The 19,835-nt window shown below is 44.6% G+C and overlaps 9 protein-coding genes across 9 annotated transcripts; 6 read left to right on the top strand and 3 right to left on the bottom strand.

Annotated features, from left to right (window-relative positions):
• Positions 1–1,581: 1,581 nt before the first annotated feature.
• On the top strand, positions 1,582–1,824 carry RB195_023971 (uncharacterized protein; the record flags this gene model as incomplete). The annotated part of the gene is made up of 1 exon (XM_064211595.1): positions 1,582–1,824. The coding sequence occupies one exon, from the start codon at positions 1,582–1,584 to the stop codon at positions 1,822–1,824; it is 243 nt and encodes an 80-aa protein (XP_064067476.1).
• A 1,160-nt stretch (positions 1,825–2,984) lies between these two features.
• RB195_023970 (uncharacterized protein) lies at positions 2,985–3,242 on the bottom strand (the record flags this gene model as incomplete). The annotated part of the gene is made up of 1 exon (XM_064211594.1): positions 2,985–3,242. The coding sequence occupies one exon, from the start codon at positions 3,240–3,242 to the stop codon at positions 2,985–2,987; it is 258 nt and encodes an 85-aa protein (XP_064067475.1).
• An 84-nt stretch (positions 3,243–3,326) lies between these two features.
• On the bottom strand, positions 3,327–4,094 carry RB195_023969 (uncharacterized protein; the record flags this gene model as incomplete). Its single annotated transcript, XM_064211593.1, has 1 exon — positions 3,327–4,094. One exon carries the CDS (start codon positions 4,092–4,094, stop codon positions 3,327–3,329), a length of 768 nt encoding a protein of 255 aa, XP_064067474.1.
• A 1,740-nt stretch (positions 4,095–5,834) lies between these two features.
• RB195_023968 (uncharacterized protein) lies at positions 5,835–6,173 on the top strand (the record flags this gene model as incomplete). The annotated part of the gene is made up of 1 exon (XM_064211592.1): positions 5,835–6,173. One exon carries the CDS (start codon positions 5,835–5,837, stop codon positions 6,171–6,173), a length of 339 nt encoding a protein of 112 aa, XP_064067473.1.
• Positions 6,174–7,333: 1,160 nt separating this feature from the next.
• RB195_023967 (uncharacterized protein) lies at positions 7,334–7,576 on the bottom strand (the record flags this gene model as incomplete). The annotated part of the gene is made up of 1 exon (XM_064211591.1): positions 7,334–7,576. One exon carries the CDS (start codon positions 7,574–7,576, stop codon positions 7,334–7,336), a length of 243 nt encoding a protein of 80 aa, XP_064067472.1.
• A 134-nt stretch (positions 7,577–7,710) lies between these two features.
• RB195_023966 (uncharacterized protein) lies at positions 7,711–8,495 on the top strand (the record flags this gene model as incomplete). The annotated part of the gene is made up of 3 exons (XM_064211590.1): positions 7,711–7,778; positions 7,846–7,911; positions 8,153–8,495. The coding sequence occupies 3 exons, from the start codon at positions 7,711–7,713 to the stop codon at positions 8,493–8,495; spliced, it is 477 nt and encodes a 158-aa protein (XP_064067471.1).
• A 528-nt stretch (positions 8,496–9,023) lies between these two features.
• On the top strand, positions 9,024–9,413 carry RB195_023965 (uncharacterized protein; the record flags this gene model as incomplete). The annotated part of the gene is made up of 1 exon (XM_064211589.1): positions 9,024–9,413. One exon carries the CDS (start codon positions 9,024–9,026, stop codon positions 9,411–9,413), a length of 390 nt encoding a protein of 129 aa, XP_064067470.1.
• Positions 9,414–10,348: 935 nt separating this feature from the next.
• On the top strand, positions 10,349–10,630 carry RB195_023964 (uncharacterized protein; the record flags this gene model as incomplete). Its single annotated transcript, XM_064211588.1, has 1 exon — positions 10,349–10,630. One exon carries the CDS (start codon positions 10,349–10,351, stop codon positions 10,628–10,630), a length of 282 nt encoding a protein of 93 aa, XP_064067469.1.
• Positions 10,631–18,752: 8,122 nt separating this feature from the next.
• RB195_023963 (uncharacterized protein) lies at positions 18,753–19,136 on the top strand (the record flags this gene model as incomplete). Its single annotated transcript, XM_064211587.1, has 1 exon — positions 18,753–19,136. The coding sequence occupies one exon, from the start codon at positions 18,753–18,755 to the stop codon at positions 19,134–19,136; it is 384 nt and encodes a 127-aa protein (XP_064067468.1).
• Positions 19,137–19,835: the final 699 nt, after the last annotated feature.

Below are 19,835 nucleotides of genomic sequence, written 5' to 3'. Positions count from 1 at the left end.
TTGTTTGGGCGTGTGTCACCCGCGAATGGGGTTTCATCATCGCATTCCTGATTTTTCAAGTGATTGTATAAACTGTATGTATGGACAAGAAAGCTAGCTTTTATGAACAATTCTTACAATCTTAGGCTAGGAGAATTAATTTCGTGCTATATAATAACGCGCTTGGTTCGTGGTCTGTATGTCACGAAAATACTCCATAATGATGCAAAACTGTACACCGATGAGGATCGAGTATTCGCCTTGAACATTTTGATAGGTGAACACTCTATCATTGGACCATTGTGCAGAGCCACGTAACGGTGTATGTTGGCTTTGATAAGATAACAAGTTAGTTTCTGTCATATGTTAGTGAGTGTACATAAACTTTTACGAGAATGTATACTTCTACATTCTCAAACCATCATACTATATAATGACGGGCTCATTCTGCCCCGTGTGTCAGTCATGAAGTTCCAAAACGGGAGGAAGACGGATCCTAGGACGACGGGTTGAGCGCCGATGCCAGCAGGCTATAAAATGGGGTGCGACGAGTCCCATGACGTTGGATTGGTGCCTAGGCACCAGATAGCTATAAAATCGTGTGGAACGAGTCCAATGGGTTAGGATTGGTGAGCCAGCATCGCAAAGCGGCACATTGAGTTGGGATGGGTCCACTTGCTTGTAATTGCTGTGCCGTTGTACATTAGTATCGCGCAATCAATTCATGTGGATTTCGCAGAGAGTAAATGAGACGTTGTGAACCGTTTCACAGCCAAGGCTACTACACGTGTCGCGTTTCACCTCTAAAACTCCTGTGCGTATCTATTTCCTTGCACGTTTGCCTCAGTTTGGTAACCTCTTTCCTTTGCATTGTGGAAACAGGTATGAAAACGGCTGCTTAAGTAGTAGCGAATGATATTCACGTCATTTCATTTCAGCACATCATTTTGTGCTAATTACTGAGAAAAAAGAGAGAACTCATACTTTAAATAATGTTTCCAAAATGAGGGTTCAAAGAAATATAGATGTATGATCAAGTTTGAATGTTCTCTAGATGTGGAACTGATGCGTTTAGGAAGAAAACTATGAAATCTTTCATCTATGAAATCTGCCTCTACGAATCTCCGTCACTACACAATCTCCATCACAGCTGGTTAGTCGCGAGGCTACGTGGCGCGTCCCCGGGTCGCAGATAGGGGGCTAATCGCAGACCAAAAGCGACCTTGCGCTTACCCAGAGACGCAGGTGGAATCAGGAGTTGGAGTACCTCTTCTGCTGAGCCAGGACTGACTTATGACATCGTTGTATCCCGCACGTCGGTCCGGGGAAAAGCCTGAAATCAAGTGACTGGGAGGTGCAAGAGAGGCGGTTTGGAGTCGCCTCCAACAAATAAGCCCCACATGTCCACTCCGGGAGAACGGAAGTTCTCCCAAAAACTCATGGGACTAGAGGCTTGCAACCTGCCCATGGGTTTCAAATTTTTATGCAAAACGCAGTAATAGAAAAGAGTCTCCTGGTTCCGGAGGAAAGTCTGGTACGGTAGCGCCAGGAAGGACGGGGTTGCAGGAGTCATATAGGCTACCGAAACGGAAAAGGACTAGGATGACGATCTGTACTTATAACGCACGTACGCTTGCATCGAAAGCGGCCATCGAAGATCTTATGATGCAAGCCAAGAAGATCAAGTGCGACGTCATCGGACTGACCGAGACGAGACGACGTCACCCTCTCAACGCCGTATATGGAACTGGAGAAGAACTGTTCTTAAGAACATGCGACAGTAGAGGTGTTGGTGGAGTTGGCGTCCTCGTCAACACGAGTATGGCAAAGAACATCGACTCTTGAGTATTGCCCATGTTCGACTGTCTTTGAATCTCGGCATGTTGAAACGTAGTTTTAAATTGATTTTCCTGAGCTGTAGCCAAGATTGTTATTGATCGCCTTTATTAAACAACGGCTAACGTTTCGGCGCTATCGCCTTCGTCAGAGCCTGGAAAAATCAAAGCCATTAGTGATTTATCCTCTCAAGCGCCTCATCACCCTACAGAAAGCATCCAGACGATATGCAAACTCAAACAGCAACACATTGGTTAGTGCTTACCTCATAAGCTAGTCCTGGTAACGCAACAGACCACCACGTACCACTACTATGAGTCACAAGAGTTTTATATAGGGACCTCACGGCCCGCCCCGTAGATCAAAACCCGCGTAGGTCTTGATATGGGGATAACTCGTTTGTGATAGCAATGCACTCATCTTTCTTGTTCATTTTTGGACTTTTGGCGGTTATCCAAAAGGCCTCTAGTGTTCTGCGTGCTATGATCTCGGACTCGCAGGATAATATACGAACTTCTACCTCTACTTCGGAGTTTGGATGGTACATTACACGGTGTGCTCCAAGTGGGGTGAAGGTTTTAGATTTTACGAGTCCATCTAGATGCTCCTTGACCCTGATACACAGAGGACGTCCCGTTTCCCCTATATAATCGTCACCGCACAACCTGCACGTGATACGATACACTACTCCTGATACCATGCAATCACCCTCTCTGCCATACGGGCAAACCACGCAGTTGGGAGTTGTGCAGAGCCGATTATACGCACGATTACGTACCAGCTGACCCTTGAGGTTCGCTGGAGGTATTTCCACAACCCTCACTTCATTCTCTAGACCCGCTTTTCGTAGACAGCCCCGTACCGCTCTGCTCATATCATCAGATATAAGGTAAACAGAAAGGGATCTTTTCTGGGCTATCCACTACGTTGGATCTGCGAGACGGATGTCGTGCTTGCCGGGTAGCACCATCTCCAGCTGGGTACCCATTGGATAATGCTACTTTATTGGCCAGATTTACAAACCATGTTTTTTTCCTGGCTACTCGACGAGACTCTTGCCGCTGTCCTGTACATGTTACCTATAACAGATTTATTTCATTTTGCTGGGATGCGCTGAAAGATAGTGGATTGAGATGTTTTTGCTACTGGATTTTCGGTACCACTTAGTCTTACATTTCATTCCGCAAGTAAATGTGCACATTCAAGAAAGCCAACCAGTTGTCTATAGGTCTCTCCCTTGCGAACTTAATGTGCGGACACTGCTGATTGAGAAGATTGAAGCACGTGTCTAGTTCTGCTTGTGTTGAGCAGATGACGCAGCAATCGTCTATGTAACGATAATACAGCAGTGGTTTTCGGTCTATTATAGGCTTTTCGGTCTTGGCCATGAAAACAATGGCGAGAGTGGGTGCCAGCCTTTGTCCCATAGCTAGACCTCTAAGTTGTCGGTAGTACTGTCCTGACCATCGGAAAATAGAGCAATTCAGGCATTCATTTATCAATGTCATGATCTACCTAATGCTTAATCCATACATGTTCAATGAAGCCTGGCGCTGCGTGAGCAGTTCGTGAACAGCCTGCATCGCTACATCGTTTGAAACGTTCGTATAGAGTGACGTAACGTCAAAAGTCTCTACTACACATTCATGCTCAAACGAGGTACTGCGGAGATGTTTTAGGAAGTTGTTAGAACTGCTAAGGTGGGCAGGGACATATTTGAGCAGCTGATTTAGGTTTATGTTGAGCAGCCAGGAAATTCTATCCGTGGGGCCCCCGATACTACTAATGATAGGCCTTATTTTAAAGTAACATGGATCATCCGAAGCGAGGCCATTTTCAGAGAGCTTGTGAGTTTTGATTAGCGTGTATAGGGCTGGACATGCGGGTAAGTCGTTCTTGAGACGCGTAATAAGGTTTTTTGGTAGCCCTGCTGTTCCAGCTGTTTCTACCCAAACCTTGTTTAGGCGGCGATATTGCTTTCTAAACTCATTGGCGGAGGATGGGACATATAGACTGTCATCCTCAAGATGCTGTCTCGTTATCGTCTTGTCTAGTTCACGTGATAGAACAACAAATTCGCCTCCCTTGTCACTAACGGAGACCTTGATCTCTCCAGCTGTAATAAGTTTGCGAATCTCACGTAGGCCTCGGCGTTGCGCAACAGAGAGATTGAAATTTACACGTTTTTTCGAGAAACGCTCTAAAACGGAGTACACCGATGTTGCGAACACTCGAAACTTGTTGTCTACCATGGGATTGGGTTCAGGTGGTTTATACATTATACGCGGGAAAGGTATTGAGGATAGGATACTCGCTCAGCTCTTCTGTTCTCTTGCCTTCGCTCTTCTTCTTTTGCTCTCAGTCGCAACCTCTCATGAACCAATTTGGGGCCGCCCACAATTTTGCGTGATACCTCCGGATTTATTGATTGCACAGGCGCGAAACTAGGGCCGAGATCCAAAACGGAATAGCGCGTCAGTCTGAGCCATGAGATATAATCACCAATCACAGAAACACGAAATGAACTTTGTGCACTGTTCTTATTAGCAATGGTGCCGTTGTGATCTGCACATACAGAGGTAGATTTAAAGGCATCACCCCACGAATCTGAGGTGGTGCAGATTTCAGGTGGAGTATTCGTACACGGGATGGGAGACTACGGAGAGGGAGGTGATTCCGTCCATTTCTTCCTAATTGCCGTAAAAAAACGGCCCGGAAGACACGGCTTCATTCGTTTTGGCGCACCATTTTGTACAAGAGGTTCGATTGGAGCGCGCCAGTCTTATGCGGCGCCGCATCTTCGCCGGGGTTTTTTTACGGCAATTAGCAAGAAATGGACGGAATCACCTCCCTCTCCGTAGTCTCCCATCCCGTATACGAACACTCCACCTGAAATCTGCACCACCTCAGATTCGTGGGGTGATGCCTTTAACAGACTTACTAACCTTCTGATGTTGCTGATGGTCTACTAATCGTCTGAACTTTTCCTGCAGTCTAGATTTAGCACTAGAGCGAATATAATCTCAAATGGACTTTGACTCACCCACTATTCTCCTTTAAATGCTCCGCGGCACAAAACGTTCACAACAATGTTCTTTATACACACACTTCTTAAGCAAAGAGAACATGTGATCCTGTTTTGCCTTCAATGTCATACGTAGGAGTTGTTGCTCGATCTTCTGCATCTGCCGGCTTTCTTTGGGGACGCCGCTTATCTCGTGAAGTCGCTTGTTGGTTATGAAGTTTGGAGTGACTTGATATTCTTGGCAGCGGCGGAGAAAGTGGATGGTCTGCCTTTCTGAGACGATCTTTTGTCTCAAAGAAAGAACCTCTCTCACCTCACCTCTCTAAATTTCAATCTCTCTGTTGCGCAACGCCGAGGCCTACGTGAGATTCGCAAACTTATTACAGCTGGAGAGATCAAGGTCTCCGTTAGTGACAAGGGAGGCGAATTTGTTGTTCTATCACGTGAACTAGACAAGACGATAACGAGACAGCATCTTGAGGATGACAGTCTATATGTCCCATCCTCCGCCAATGAGTTTAGAAAGCAATATCGCCGCCTAAACAAGGTTTGGGTAGAAACAGCTGGAACAGCAGGGCTACCAAAAAACCTTATTACGCGTCTCAAGAACGACTTACCCGCATGTCCAGCCCTATACACGCTAATCAAAACTCACAAGCTCTCTGAAAATGGCCTCGCTTCGGATGATCCATGTTACTTTAAAATAAGGCCTATCATTAGTAGTATCGGGGGCCCCACGGATAGAATTTCCTGGCTGCTCAACATAAACCTAAATCAGCTGCTCAAATATGTCCCTGCCCACCTTAGCAGTTCTAACAACTTCCTAAAACATCTCCGCAGTACCTCGTTTGAGCATGAATGTGTAGTAGAGACTTTTGACGTTACGTCACTCTATACGAACGTTTCAAACGATGTAGCGATGCAGGCTGTTCACGAACTGCTCACGCAGCGCCAGGCTTCATTGAACATGTATGGATTAAGCATTAGGTAGATCATGACATTGATAAATGAATGCCTGAATTGCTCTATTTTCCGATGGTCAGGACAGTACTACCGACAACTTAGAGGTCTAGCTATGGGACAAAGGCTGGCACCCACTCTCGCCATTGTTTTCATGGCCAAGACCGAAAAGCCTATAATAGACCGAAAACCACTGCTGTATTATCGTTACATAGACGATTGCTGCGTCATCTGCTCAACACAAGCAGAACTAGACACGTGCTTCAATCTTCTCAATCAGCAGTGTCCGCACATTAAGTTCGCAAGGGAGAGACCTATAGACAACTGGTTGGCTTTCTTGAATGTGCACATTTACTTGCGGAATGAAATGTAAGACTAAGTGGTACCGAAAATCCAGTAGCAAAAACATCTCAATCCACTATCTTTCAGCGCATCCCAGCAAAATGAAATAAATCTGTTATAGGTAACATGTACAGGACAGCGGCAAGAGTCTCGTCGAGTAGCCAGGAAAAAAACATGGTTTGTAAATCTGGCCAATAAAGTAGCATTATCCAATGGGTACCCAGCTGGAGATGGTGCTACCCGGCAAGCACGACATCCGTCTCGCAGATCCAACGTAGTGGATAGCCCAGAAAAGATCCCTTTCTGTTTACCTTATATCTGATGATATGAGCAGAGCGGTACGGGGCTGTCTACGAAAAGCGGGTCTAGAGAATGAAGTGAGGGTTGTGGAAATACCTCCAGCGAACCTCAAGGGTCAGCTGGTACGTAATCGTGCGTATAATCGGCTCTGCACAACTCCCAACTGCGTGGTTTGCCCGTATGGCAGAGAGGGTGATTGCATGGTATCAGGAGTAGTGTATCGTATCACGTGCAGGTTGTGCGGTGACGATTATATAGGGGAAACGGGACGTCCTCTGTGTATCAGGGTCAAGGAGCATCTAGATGGACTCGTAAAATCTAAAACCTTCACCCCACTTGGAGCACACCGTGTAATGTACCATCCAAACTCCGAAGTAGAGGTAGAAGTTCGTATATTATCCTGCGAGTCCGAGATCATAGCACGCAGAACACTAGAGGCCTTTTGGATAACCGCCAAAAGTCCAAAAATGAACAAGAAAGATGAGTGCATTGCTATCACAAACGAGTTATCCCCATATCAAGACCTACGCGGGTTTTGATCTACGGGGCGGGCCGTGAGGTCCCTATATAAAACTCTTGTGACTCATAGTAGTGGTACGTGGTGGTCTGTTGCGTTACCAGGACTAGCTTATGAGGTAAGCACTAACCAATGTGTTGCTGTTTGAGTTTGCATATCGTCTGGATGCTTTCTGTAGGGTGATGAGGCGCTTGAGAGGATAAATCACTAATGGCTTTGATTTTTCCAGGCTCTGACGAAGGCGATAGCGCCGAAACGTTAGCCGTTGTTTAATAAAGGCGATCAATAACAATCTTGGCTACAGCTCAGGAAAATCAATTTAAAACTACGTTTCAACATGCCGAGATTCAAAGACAGTCGAACATGGGCAATACTCAAGAGTCGATGTTCTTTGCCATACTCGTGTTGACGAGGACGCCAACTCCACCAACACCTCTACTGTCGCATGTTCTTAAGAACAGTTCTTCTCCAGTTCCATATACGGCGTTGAGAGGGTGACGTCGTCTCGTCTCGGTCAGTCCGATGACGTCGCACTTGATCTTCTTGGCTTGCATCATAAGATCTTCGATGGCCGCTTTCGATGCAAGCGTACGTGCGTTATAAGTACAGATCGTCATCCTAGTCCTTTTCCGTTTCGGTAGCCTATATGACTCCTGCAACCCCGTCCTTCCTGGCGCTACCGTACCAGACTTTCCTCCGGAACCAGGAGACTCTTTTCTATTACTGCGTTTTGCATAAAAATTTGAAACCCATGGGCAGGTTGCAAGCCTCTAGTCCCATGAGTTTTTGGGAGAACTTCCGTTCTCCCGGAGTGGACATGTGGGGCTTATTTGTTGGAGGCGACTCCAAACCGCCTCTCTTGCACCTCCCAGTCACTTGATTTCAGGCTTTTCCCCGGACCGACGTGCGGGATACAACGATGTCATAAGTCAGTCCTGGCTCAGCAGAAGAGGTAGGTATAATTGGCGATTTCAACGCCAAAGTTGGCCCAAGAAGAACGCCGGAGGAACTTCACATCGGGACCCACGGCCTGCAATGGGAAGACCAGGGGGAGAGGCTCTCCGAGTTCATCATAACGACTAAGACCATCCATGGGAACTCGCAATTCCAGAAGCCCTCCTCTCTATGCTGGACGTGGGAGTCACCCGGTGGAGGGTACCGTAATGAAATAGACCACATCATTGTCAATAAAGGGTTCTGCCTGACGGACGTCGCTGTTGTACCAAAGTTCCATACGGGATCGCCTCCTCCGTGGCCGCCAAGTTCAGAGAGAGAAATCCCAGAACTATCATCAACTGGGATCTCTTCGCTACGCTAGCCGGCTTTTGGGAAAATTCCGCAATGGACAACATCGGCGAGGAATATGACCGGCTCGTTGAACACTTTCACGACTGCGCGAAGAAGGCTAAGAGTTTCAAAACCACCAAGAGACGTCTGTCTCTTGAAACTCTTGAGCTGATACGCCAGCGTGGAGCAGCACGAACCGCGGGGAACCAAGAACTTACGTCCGAGCTCGCAAGGCTTCAGCACGATTGACCACAATCACACTGTTTCAAAACTCATCGAAGTATCGAGAGAGTACAAGATGCAGCTATGTCTCACCTTTGTCGACTTAAAGAGAGGTCCTCGACTCAGTTGAGACGGAAGCGGTCATGGAAAGCTTGGACAACTAAAGGCGTCCCTACTCAGTACATAAAGGTACTTCGAGAGTTGCACAGTAACTTCACGACTAGAATTTCACCATTCTACAAGAATATCATCACTGACGTGAAGAGGGGGTTCCGACAGGGTGATACAATCTCAATTAAAATATTAAGGGCCACCCTCGAGAACGCAGTGCGAAAACTGGAACGAGAAGACATGAGAGTGATGGTTGACATTCTGCAGCTACACCATTTACGCTTTGCTGATGACATCGTTCTGATAACACCTAGCATCAGTTAAGCGGAACGAATGGTGACCGAATTCAACGAAATAAGTGGATGCATCAGTCCTCAGCTGAATCTGCAAAATACGATGTTCATGCGTAATGGATGGCTCTCGGATGCCAAGTGAACGTAACGGATGGCTCTCGGATGTCAAGTGAGGGACGGGATTCGAAGTCCTATCCCAGGTCAGCGATCGAAGATTAGAGACGCCGCAGCGTTTGCCAAGGAAAGTAAAATATGGTGGGCCGGACACGTGATGCACTTTAACGACAACCGTTGGAACAGAGCCGTGGGCGACTGGGTTCACCTCGATATTATGCGCACTATAGGAAGACCGCCGACCCGATGGTCAGATTTCTTCACGAAGTCCTTCAAAGAAAGTTATTATGCTCTTCGTGTCCCACGCGAAAGGGGGAATCACTGGGCGACTCCGGCGATCGGGATAAATGGAAGAATTGCTGGCGCCGCTGGACCAGTTCGAAGAACAACGGGAGTCAAAGTGATCAAGGTGATGAAAACTGCCTAAATTTTTTCAAGGAAAAAAAATGAAAAAAGCATTGATGGGAAAAACGATTCTAATTTTTCAGAAAATGTCACTACTATCAATTTTTATTGCTCGGTGAAGGCGAGCGAAGCGAACACCACAAGTCTGAGCGTCCGGCTAAAGCCGGACTTCAGATTGGTTCTTAAATACTTCGGGTTCACTGCACCTACGTAGACCGCTGTAGACTATCACAAGGACGCCTTTATGATGACTTCGATATGCTGAAGTCCAAGAGGCCCAGCCATCAAGCGGACAACGTTGGAATTTGTGCGAAGGTAAAGGTTGGACTTGAACACCAATCCGATGTGGTTAGAAAATACTGCTATCCGACGAAGGAAACGTTGGATAATGTTTGTCGTCTGGTAGATCTTTGTGAGCGGACGAATGTTATCGCTGTTTCCACATTTAAGAGAGACTATCGACGCTCTCTTCTTACAACTTCTTCAACTCCAAAAGAGTAGCACCAGAAATGAAAAGCTTGAACTATGATTCGACTGCATTTTGACAAGGAAGATCCCTCTGTCGGATACCGGAAAATCTATAGATGTGTGGAACGCCGCATTCGATTCCGAGAAGTTCAACTTCAACCCAAAAACGACAAGACAGGTCTGAAGGACAAAGAATGCAGAAAGGAATCCCCCCAGCCGGTCTCAGTAAACATTGGAGCAGGGACCAGGAAAAAGCTTAAGACACCGAATCTGTCACCCACCAGTTGTATTCAGGAAGGAAGATGCTGCAAAGAAGACGCCCCCGGTTTTAATGCTGAGTAAGAACTTCGTCTTTGCATCTGCGGAAAGTAGATCTACATACAATTCTACGTGATTCGCCCACAGTAGTGGCTGCAACATCAGCTGAAAATCTATCGCGAGAGCAAGTGGACATCAAGAGTGGAGGAGATTAAGAAAGCGTGAGAGGAGATGAACCCGCAGAAACTGTATGCTCTACTGAAACAGTACAGCCGAAGGATGGAAAGATGCTTGCCTGTCCTTAACACTGCTAACGGAGTACCTGTCGGTGGGGCAACCCTACTCATCTGGAGGGAACATTTCAACAGCTTGTGGAAAGACAAGAGACATCGGTACCTGAGCTCGAGCATGTCCAACGACCAACAGCATGTCGAGCATGTCCAAGAGGCTCAAGTATGTTCACAGACGACTCATCTTGGCAAAGACATCCGAACGCCGACAAACGATCATTAAATTTGCGTTTCTTGCGCCCAACACAAGAAAAAAAATCGAATAACGATCCAGCGCGACCTTGAGCCAATGTCTAACCATTAATTTCGATTGTATTTCTATCCTGTGCAGTCAAAGGATAAGAGTGGATAGTACAGAGGCAGGAACGGGGGTATTACGGAAAGATCCGTACTCTTCGTATCAACGTATCGCAAAGAATACGAAAACATCAAAATCTGAAGAGTGAATATGATGAGGGACTCTGCTTTTGCACTGAGCATTCAGGCTGAAGTAACTCCATCTTACATTCTCTATTGAAAATTCAAAAAAAAAAAAAACCGAATAATCGCCGTTTAACAAAGTAATCCTAGGAGGCCTGGTGGCCATCATGGACAGGCATGCCCTGCTTTCATCAGGATGTAGAACAGCTCTGGGCTCTGCCTACTTGCTTCCGTTCTTACACGTTGAACAATTACTGTGGCGAGGCAACCAAAAGGTGAACTGTCCGATGGAAGCCACAACCTTTCGCAGTTATGACCTGTTCCAGATTGTCAATCGATGGTCACACAGTTTATTTCCAAATGTAATTGAAAGATGGCTGTCACCTTACATTCCACTAGAAGACCATATTCGTTCTCCGAACTAAAATAGCGATGAAAAGTTGGTATGACAACATAACATTCTTCTTTATTATCTGCCCACCCAGCGGTCGAGCTCATTAGATACTCAGCGGTTCAACGACTTAATTGGCTCATATTATATTTATATTATATTTATATTTAAAATGACAACAATCCTTCTGTTACAATTAGTAGTAAATTGACTGGTCGGTAATCGATTAAAAGCAGTTGGATCAGGCCATGATTGCTTTTACTCACCTTTAATTCGGCAGTCTTGGCTACCACATCGAAGTAAAGAGTCAACTGCAAAGTGTGACCCAGGAACAGGTAAGGCAGCACCCCAAATGCAAAGTACCCCCAAAGGGACGAAATGTATAGTATGCCTATTCAAGATTGACATGCAATCATTCCTAAATGATTACCACGAAATGGATTTGTCTCACTAGAGGGATCCAAGTCGATTAAGTCTACGGGACGCTTTCCTTGTGGTGGGTTGTTGAGCGCGAAACAAAAACGGCTTTATGCCTGCAGGAAAATCCAAGAGTGTACTTCTTGCTCTTGTTCTGCTGTAACAGATCATGAAACGGGCTGCCGAAACGAAGAAATTTAATCATGAACAACGACCATACCAGGGTTTAGTTGCCATGAAGGGACTAACTTGTGTACAAGAAAATTCCTTGTACTAGAGAAGGCAGAACTACAACATTTGACTGCAATTGATTCTGATTTCGAAAGTCAGAAAGTTTTCTGAAAATGTAACAAAATGTCAACAATTTCATAACAAAATTCCCCTCCCCCAGCAAAATGTAATGGGAAAGGTTCTCCATGATTTCTACTCATTTCCTAGATGTGTCCTTTCTTTGTTTTCTTTGTCTTTGTCTTGTTTGTCTATCTTTGTTCCTCCACAGTTTATCGTTTCTTCGGATGTCGAGCAGCGACATACAGCGGAGATACGTTCTGGCAGGGCCCACTATGCTGAGGAACTCGACATCTTCGGAACAGCTGAGAATAAACCACAGCCAGGATCACTATCCAAGAAAACGTGTCGCGCGGCCTTTCCTTGACCCATAAAAATTGGTGACAACTTGTTGTAAAAGCTAATCTCGCTATGGCGGGACTGCTTGACATGAGGAAAAATTTATCTGCCATTCCAGCACACACTTTGTCTCAGTGCCTTGCGCACTGAAACTTGCTGTCTAGTACGGACAGCACCTCGACGACCGGTGAGTTCAGAATTGCCGTCTCAGACCTTGTTGCTCTTACAACACGAGAACAGTGTCCACAGACGCTGATCTACATACCCTTCTAGGAGCTACAGAGAGCTTCAAATTCCGGAATGTTTACGACAGACAAATGACAGTAAACTCGTCATTCGCAGAGAAAAGGTTTCATCGCGAAATATATGTAGGGGCGAGGTGGTTTCCTTTTGCATCCATAAGCCACCTATCTCAACGATTCTCACAAGATCTTGTCATTCCGTTGCCCATTCTTCGGATCCAAATCGAAATAGAGCGAATCCTAATTGGAAACATTTTATAATCAGCTAGAAAGTGGCTCCCTGATCCATATGGGCTGGGCGACGACCCGTGGTGAAAGCTAAGCGGAAAGCAAGGCAGGACTGCTTACCTTGGCAAGAAGTTCTCTTGACACCTAGCATGTAAACAGCCTCAGAACAGCACATTGGGTTCTGTCGTCTCAGATGTCGGACCGTATCGCGACCGGTAATGACAAAAAGGAAAAGGAGTCTCTCGTTAAGCACTCCGCCTATGATGCACCGCCGCGTTCACTTCAATTCAGAATTGTTTGAGGTTTACGAACGCGCAACTAGCCCGTACGATGAACTGCGGGGGCTAGGCGATGTATCAAGTCAGCGTTTTTATCCTCCCAAACAACTCTGGTACCAATTGTTCGACGGCAGAGAGATGAAAGGCTTGGTGCGCACTAGGGCGGATTCGAACCGCGGATCGATCATGTAGACAGCAAAACCTCTTACCGATTGCGCTAGACCCTCCCTACGAAGAGAATACCCGCCGAAATTGTCAAGCCCTCCGGGTACCCAAAGCCGATAGCATATAATGTTGCAAAGAGACCCAGTTCCAAAAAACGAGGAAATATTTACATGAACTAAAATTAGAACAATTTTTTTCGGAAGAAGATGTAGTGATTTACGAAAAAAAATGCGAAAATGCAGTCTTCCGGAAGACTTTTCTGGACCTATGCCACTTACTACACTGCTGTCTGGCGCTTGCACAACAATTTAATGGCGTAGAACCTGCCCATGCACCGAGCTTGAGTTCAGCTCACAGAATGAAGACGCAGACACACAAATACAAACGAACTGGGCCAACTATTGTAAAGCATTACAATGCTACACAATAACGGGATTAGTCTGTGCGTTCTTGTATGTTACGAACATTAGGCAGAGAAACAAGTTCAAGTTCAGCCCGATAATTTTCTCCATAGTTGGACTTTATTCGTATTGGTCTGTCATTTTTAGGAAGCAGCAAAATAAGCTGTGATGGTTCTTACGAGATTATATTAGTGTGCCGGCTGCGAAAGCAGATTTAGGATGATATAGATTCCACTGCGTTAAAAAGGAGTGAGGTAAGGTGAAATTGGTGTCATAGTTTTAAAAGAGTGGTGGCGGTAACTGCCCCGCGGCGTTAGATTGGCGGCTCACCTTAGGAAGTAAGACGAAGGATGTTAGTGATGTGCAGGTAATTTATTAATTTCAAAAATATTTGTGAGAATTACATGGAATATTGAAAGTCGCCTTATGTTGATGAAAAGTGCTGATTTAGTGCTTTACATAAGTAAACGCTTCGGTTTATCAACTCCCCAACATCCAACAGTGTTTTTGTCCTCCTACACAATTCTGGTACCAATTTATCGCCGGCGTAGGGATGAAAGACTAGCTGAGCATTAGGGTGATATCGAACCTCCGATTGATCATGCTGGAGCCACAGTGGAACCTCTTACCGACTACGCTCATGGCGCCCGGTGAGAGGTGATCAAATTTAAGTACGCTCAGGATGTCTTTGATCCTGGGCAAAGGCGACACACGCGCGACTTTGTCATAGAGACTGTCTCACACTTTGTACTTACAGCGCGAGAACAGAGTCTAGAGACACTGACCTGCATGGCTTTCTCAGGTCTGCAGAGGTTATCAAATTCCACGTTTCTCAGGTCTGCAGAGGGTATCAAATTCATCTATTGTACGTCGGTCCTTCTGCTCTTGGCCTTTTGCTTTGCATTCTTTTTCCTGCGAAAATCAACCACATACTCATCAATCCAGGGTGATGTCTACTTGACCTTTCGGTGGTCCAGTCCTTTTGTATTGGTTTTTATCACCCTCTCCTTCGAGCGAAAAAAAACGACTCAACCACAAGGTGGAAAAGGACATCCGTTCTCAGTAAAGTTCAGTAAGTCTCAGTTCGAAGGAGGAAGGAACTCGCATACTACGATTGTACGATACTCAAGGACTTCTTGTCTCAAGGTGATTGGCACATCAAGGAGGAGTCAAACTACGACCTGCTGCTGCTCAGAGGACTGCAAGCCTGTGCTGAGACTGCATCAAAGTTGTTCACGACTACTTTGGAACGATTTTCGAAGAACACCAAGGAAATGCGAAAAACACCAAGGAGAAGAACGACCTTGAGGCTTGACTCGAATGCCTGCCGCATTGAGCGGTTAATGGCAAATACTAATTGCAGAACGGCCTTGCAGGAGGATCTTTCGAATTAGAGGCAGAAGAAAACTCTAGAAGCAGCGAAGTGACAACCCTGTTATTGGTTGTGGGAAGTGCACATGATAACCCACTGACAGTTCTGGTGAAAGAAGGTGCAATTTGCACCTTCCCTTGTCGTAAAATGGAAACGATCTGGAACAGGCTCAACTTGAACCTTTTCCGTTCGTCAACTCCTGTGTGCAGCTCGATCATCCCCGTTGGTGAAGTTCAAAATTTCATTCATTCCTTGAAAAAACAAGTTACGACCAAGAGCATGGAAACTACCACAGTCCCATGGCCTGATTTTATATAAGCAGAGTTTTCTTATGCTGATGGCCATCCTCTCCATGCAATCTAGCGGCGCACATGATGTCTTTCCTTCAGAAAGAAAGAAACAGGGAGCGGTGAAGGTCTCGAGAACTCTTCTAATCTATATGCAGGGTCAAGCGTCTAGTTCGGAAAAGAAATCTCCTGAAAACGACCCGCTGTGCAGTACCTTCTCGAAAACAACTCTCTTTCCCATCGTTTTTAACGTAACCGCTCATATAACAGTCCAAAAGTAAATATAATAAGTACAATTAAAGGCATTAGTTAGGCGCTTAATAAATAAAATATATAATATACATTAACATACGATGCTATAAGTAAGAGGTATGATAGAGACACCGCAGACAGGGCACTGTAAGGATTAGTTATAAGTGTGTCAATACATATGTACATGGGGAAGTTCTCAACGTGTATTCGGCGACACAATTTTTCTCATCTGACACTGATTACGGATGTTCAAGGGTTTGATCCTCGGTGTGATCTTGATTTATGCAACACGAAAAGAAACCTGGCAACCACACAGGACACATTCTACATGTATTTCACATGCTTCCTGTTAGTAACCCCCCATTTTTGCTTTTGACTGTGACCTGATTATAAGTGGCCAACAACAACAGATTCTAGATTTTTGCAAAACAAAAAAATTACTGAAAAACACACTTTATCGGTAATTTTTTCAAATTGCGATGTTTACGGCACTGACTCCCAAGCTGGATGTGGATGATTAGCGATTAAAACCGACCCTGATTGGAAATGGCTGCTGGACTAGTCGGACTTTGCTAGGTTCAACAAACATTTATAGCTTGGTGCAAACAAAAACTGAGAAAGACAAATAAAGATGCGCTTTGTAAAAGGTTTGTGCTGTAAAACAGTTAAATTTTCTGTTTGTGTTTTGCTATAGTGTGCCTACGAGGTTTTTAGATGGAACCTTTATTTGCCTGACGTTTCGGCTTTTTCGCCGTCTTCAGAGGCCTAAATAGAGGATGACTGGAACAATGCTACGTTTATCCCGTCAAGTGCCACACCATGGGGTAATATATGAGATTGAGTGCTTGATATGCATTACAACTTACGTTGGGGAGACCGGTAGGAATGTTGGAGTGAATATTAATGAACACATGGCAGGAAAACGACGAAAAAGTTTGATAACACCACTAGGAAGGCACAGACATGAGGCCCACAACGGGAACGATTACGATGTGAAATGCGTTATACTGGCTCACGAAACAGAAATATCGACAAGGAAGACGTTGGAGGCGTTTTTTATTCTTAAAAGAAACCCTTCAATGAATAATAGGAATGAATGATTGTCCATAACGAATGAGTTCTTGCCACTTGTACCACTCTGTGACCTATAACCGCCTGATATTCTGTGTGTAGATCAAATAATCTATGTCGTCGCTGGTGATCTACACGCAGTAATACTCATTCGCTGGTACACTGACAAGTGCGTGCAACCAGCCGCGCCTCATCCGGTGGAGCAAAACGTAAGACCATTTTCAATGTAGATAGGTTTCTGTTTTCACTACCCTGAACGATTATCGAAACACTGACCCAGGCTGGTGTGGCACTTGACGGGATAAACGTAGCATTGTTCCAGTCATCCTCTATTTAGGCCTCTGAAGACGGCGAAAAAGCCGAAACGTCAGGCAAATAAAGGTTCCATCTAAAAACCTCGTAGGCACACTATAGCAAAACACAGACAGAATATGCCGAGGTTTCAAGACAAAAGAACATTCGAACTACTACATGAAGTTAAATATTCATTTTTAGACTCGGTTTTTTTTTTAACGTTAGCTGAGAACTTTCTAAAACTTCTTTTTGAAAGCAAATTTCTAAACCTTTTCGCAGGTGTTTTTAGAGAAAAAAAGTAGGAAAAAAAAGTTGAAAAATAATTCTAAAAAGTCTCTATAAAATAGAGTTCGAAACAAAGTTGGTTTTCATGGAACAAGGGTTGAGTTACTGAACTTTGCCCAAAGTCATACACATTCTGACAAAAATTGAGATTTCGCACTTTTCTCGTTAAACGACTACTGTAGCACGGTTGAAAATTCGCGACCGTATTCCAAAAAGAATTTGGCTACAAATTCCGATCTCTATAAACGTTCTGCTTCTCTCCAAAGGTAGTTCAGAAAAATTCAGTAATAAGAAAAAAAGTTACCACTTTTGTTTCTCAATTAAGTTGCAAAGTTAGAAGCACCGAATTTTGCTCTAACCTGAACAAAATCTGTCTCTGCAACAGTGGAAAGTTGTATTGCATGAAATTTAGCTCATTATTCAGCAACTAGTGGACCCTACTTTGCACTATATTTATCCCTATCTTTCGCGAAATGTTTAGCGCTAAATGCAAAAACCTCCTTTCCGTCAGAGGTTGATCCCTCACCATTTCGACAGAAGCGGCCCTAAACCGCGCTCCGCCATCCGCTGCCATATTAACCTTCCTACGACCTCTTGTTGATTAAATGCTAACGCACACTTCACCTTTTCTATAAGGAAAGTGAGGACCTTCGAAACCACCGCCCCTAAACTAACTGAGCGTCTCATGCAGTGTTCACGAAGATCATCCTTGTGCGCGCACTAAGGATACTGGATTAGGCTAATCTCAAGAACAAACTGAATTCCGTCAGGGTTTTGACTGCATGAGCTACATCTACGCAGCAATGTTTGGCGGCTACATCGTCTTTCCCTTGCCCTAACTTTCGCCGACATGATAAGGAAATAAAAAAAAAATGCTGAAAAATAAGAAAGGAAGCTTGGCAAGAAAAGAGGAGCTGTGTTAATGGAAGATTCCTCTTGAACGTTCGTTTTGACTCGACAACGACATCGTTCTCTTTTCGAGAAGTACCAGTGAAGCAGAACAAAGCCCAAGGGATTGAAACGGACATTAAAGAGAACAAGATTGTAAGTGAAAAGAAAGGAGAAACAATTGATAAAGAACGTCTATAGCATAACGGAGGAGTGCAGCTTGAAAGCTCAAAAATCACGGAAACTCTACCATACCTCTTGTTCCGATCTCGGAACACGACAACTAAGAATTTGTAATATTTGTTGCCATCCTGTTCCCTCCTTGGGGATCATATGGCAAGGAGATGGCGCGCTTGTACAAAATGTTGCTTTTACACTAGCTGGAACAGGCCGGCAATTATTCTGCGCTCTTAACTTCATTGCTCTTCTTTTGATGAACATTATCATTGAGCCACCGTTTACTGTCTTGGGTATAAAATTCCAAATTATCGTGAGCCATTCCACTTGCGCGCACAATTTTCTGGCGCATGTGCCAAATAAAGTGCCGCAAAAGTGGAGCAAGTCCCTCAGCTGCCCACAGCAAGCCCATAGCTGTTCAACATCGTGATGGATGTCTTTGATTTTCCACAGAAAACCTATCGCGTGCAGCGCCAGAACTCTCCAGTTTTTTCTGGAGAAATTTTCACTCTACAAAGAAGAGTGTAACCCGAATGGGTAAGGCGAGGAGATGTTTGAGGCATATCTGACCTCAACCAACCTTATAAAAGCTGCTATAAAAACTATCGAAGAGAGTAGAAGCTCATTGCAGTCACTGATAGACAAACTGCAGATGGAATACAATGATTCCAAAACAAAAGGCAACAAAAAGGACTTTGAGATAGAAGTCGAGGAAATCGAAAATGAAGCAAATGTCACTGATGTCATGGCAAGAGCAAATGAAATGATATTCATGCTAGAAGCAAGAGCTACAGAAGCAGCAAATCAAGCTGATAATTTTGCAACGAAGTTGGGAATAAAATTACACAGAAACCAACGAATAGTAACGCATCTTCAAGATGCAAGTAATCGATCGCCTCAAACGGGAAGGGCAAACGGTAACAGATCAAAGTAGTGACAAGACTTTCAGCCCAGATGGCGCATTATGGCTGTCACAGGATCATTCTGATACTAGCAGAGATTAGATCGAAGAAGAGTTCATATGTAAAACTCTCAAACCAAGTCAAATGAAACTTCCTAGGTTTTGGGGAGATGAAGAAGAATTTCCAGAATTCTGGGCAGTCTATGAAACACTGGTACCTTAGAATAAAGTACTTAGTACAGTTGAGAAAATGCTTCTTTTCAAAGATAATCTTCGAGGAAGAGCGGAAACGTCCATCAAAGGGATACAATTAATTCCTCAGAACTACAAATGGATGTTTGATACCATAAATAAAAATATGGTTACAACCCTATAAACGGAGCAAAGACAGAAAAAAAAAGAAAGAAAGCAGCAACTAATTGATCTTCCATGTGCAAGCAATAATGCCTGAGAATTGGAAGATGTGAAAGTAGAAAACGTTACGGAAGAACTCGAAAAAAGATATCAACGTTAAAAAGTTTGTGGAATTAAGATTAAAAGGTCGTTTTAATACCGAAAACACAGGATTCAAAAGGATTCAAACTCTGCATAGGTTAGAGACAAGGGGAATTGCTAGAGGGTGCATTTTCTGTGGCAGCTCTGAGCATTCCGCGCATAATTGCAGAACTGTAACAGATATCCAACAAAAGAGGAACGTTGTGATTAACTCCAATCGCTGCTGTAAATGTTTCA

The sequence above is a fragment of the Necator americanus genome, chromosome X, assembly GCF_031761385.1.
Source record: "Necator americanus strain Aroian chromosome X, whole genome shotgun sequence".
In the NCBI taxonomy this organism is placed as follows: Eukaryota; Metazoa; Nematoda; class Chromadorea; order Rhabditida; family Ancylostomatidae; genus Necator; species Necator americanus.
The sequence above is the reverse complement of the archived record's forward strand: the minus strand, read 5'-3'. Positions and strand labels throughout refer to the sequence as shown.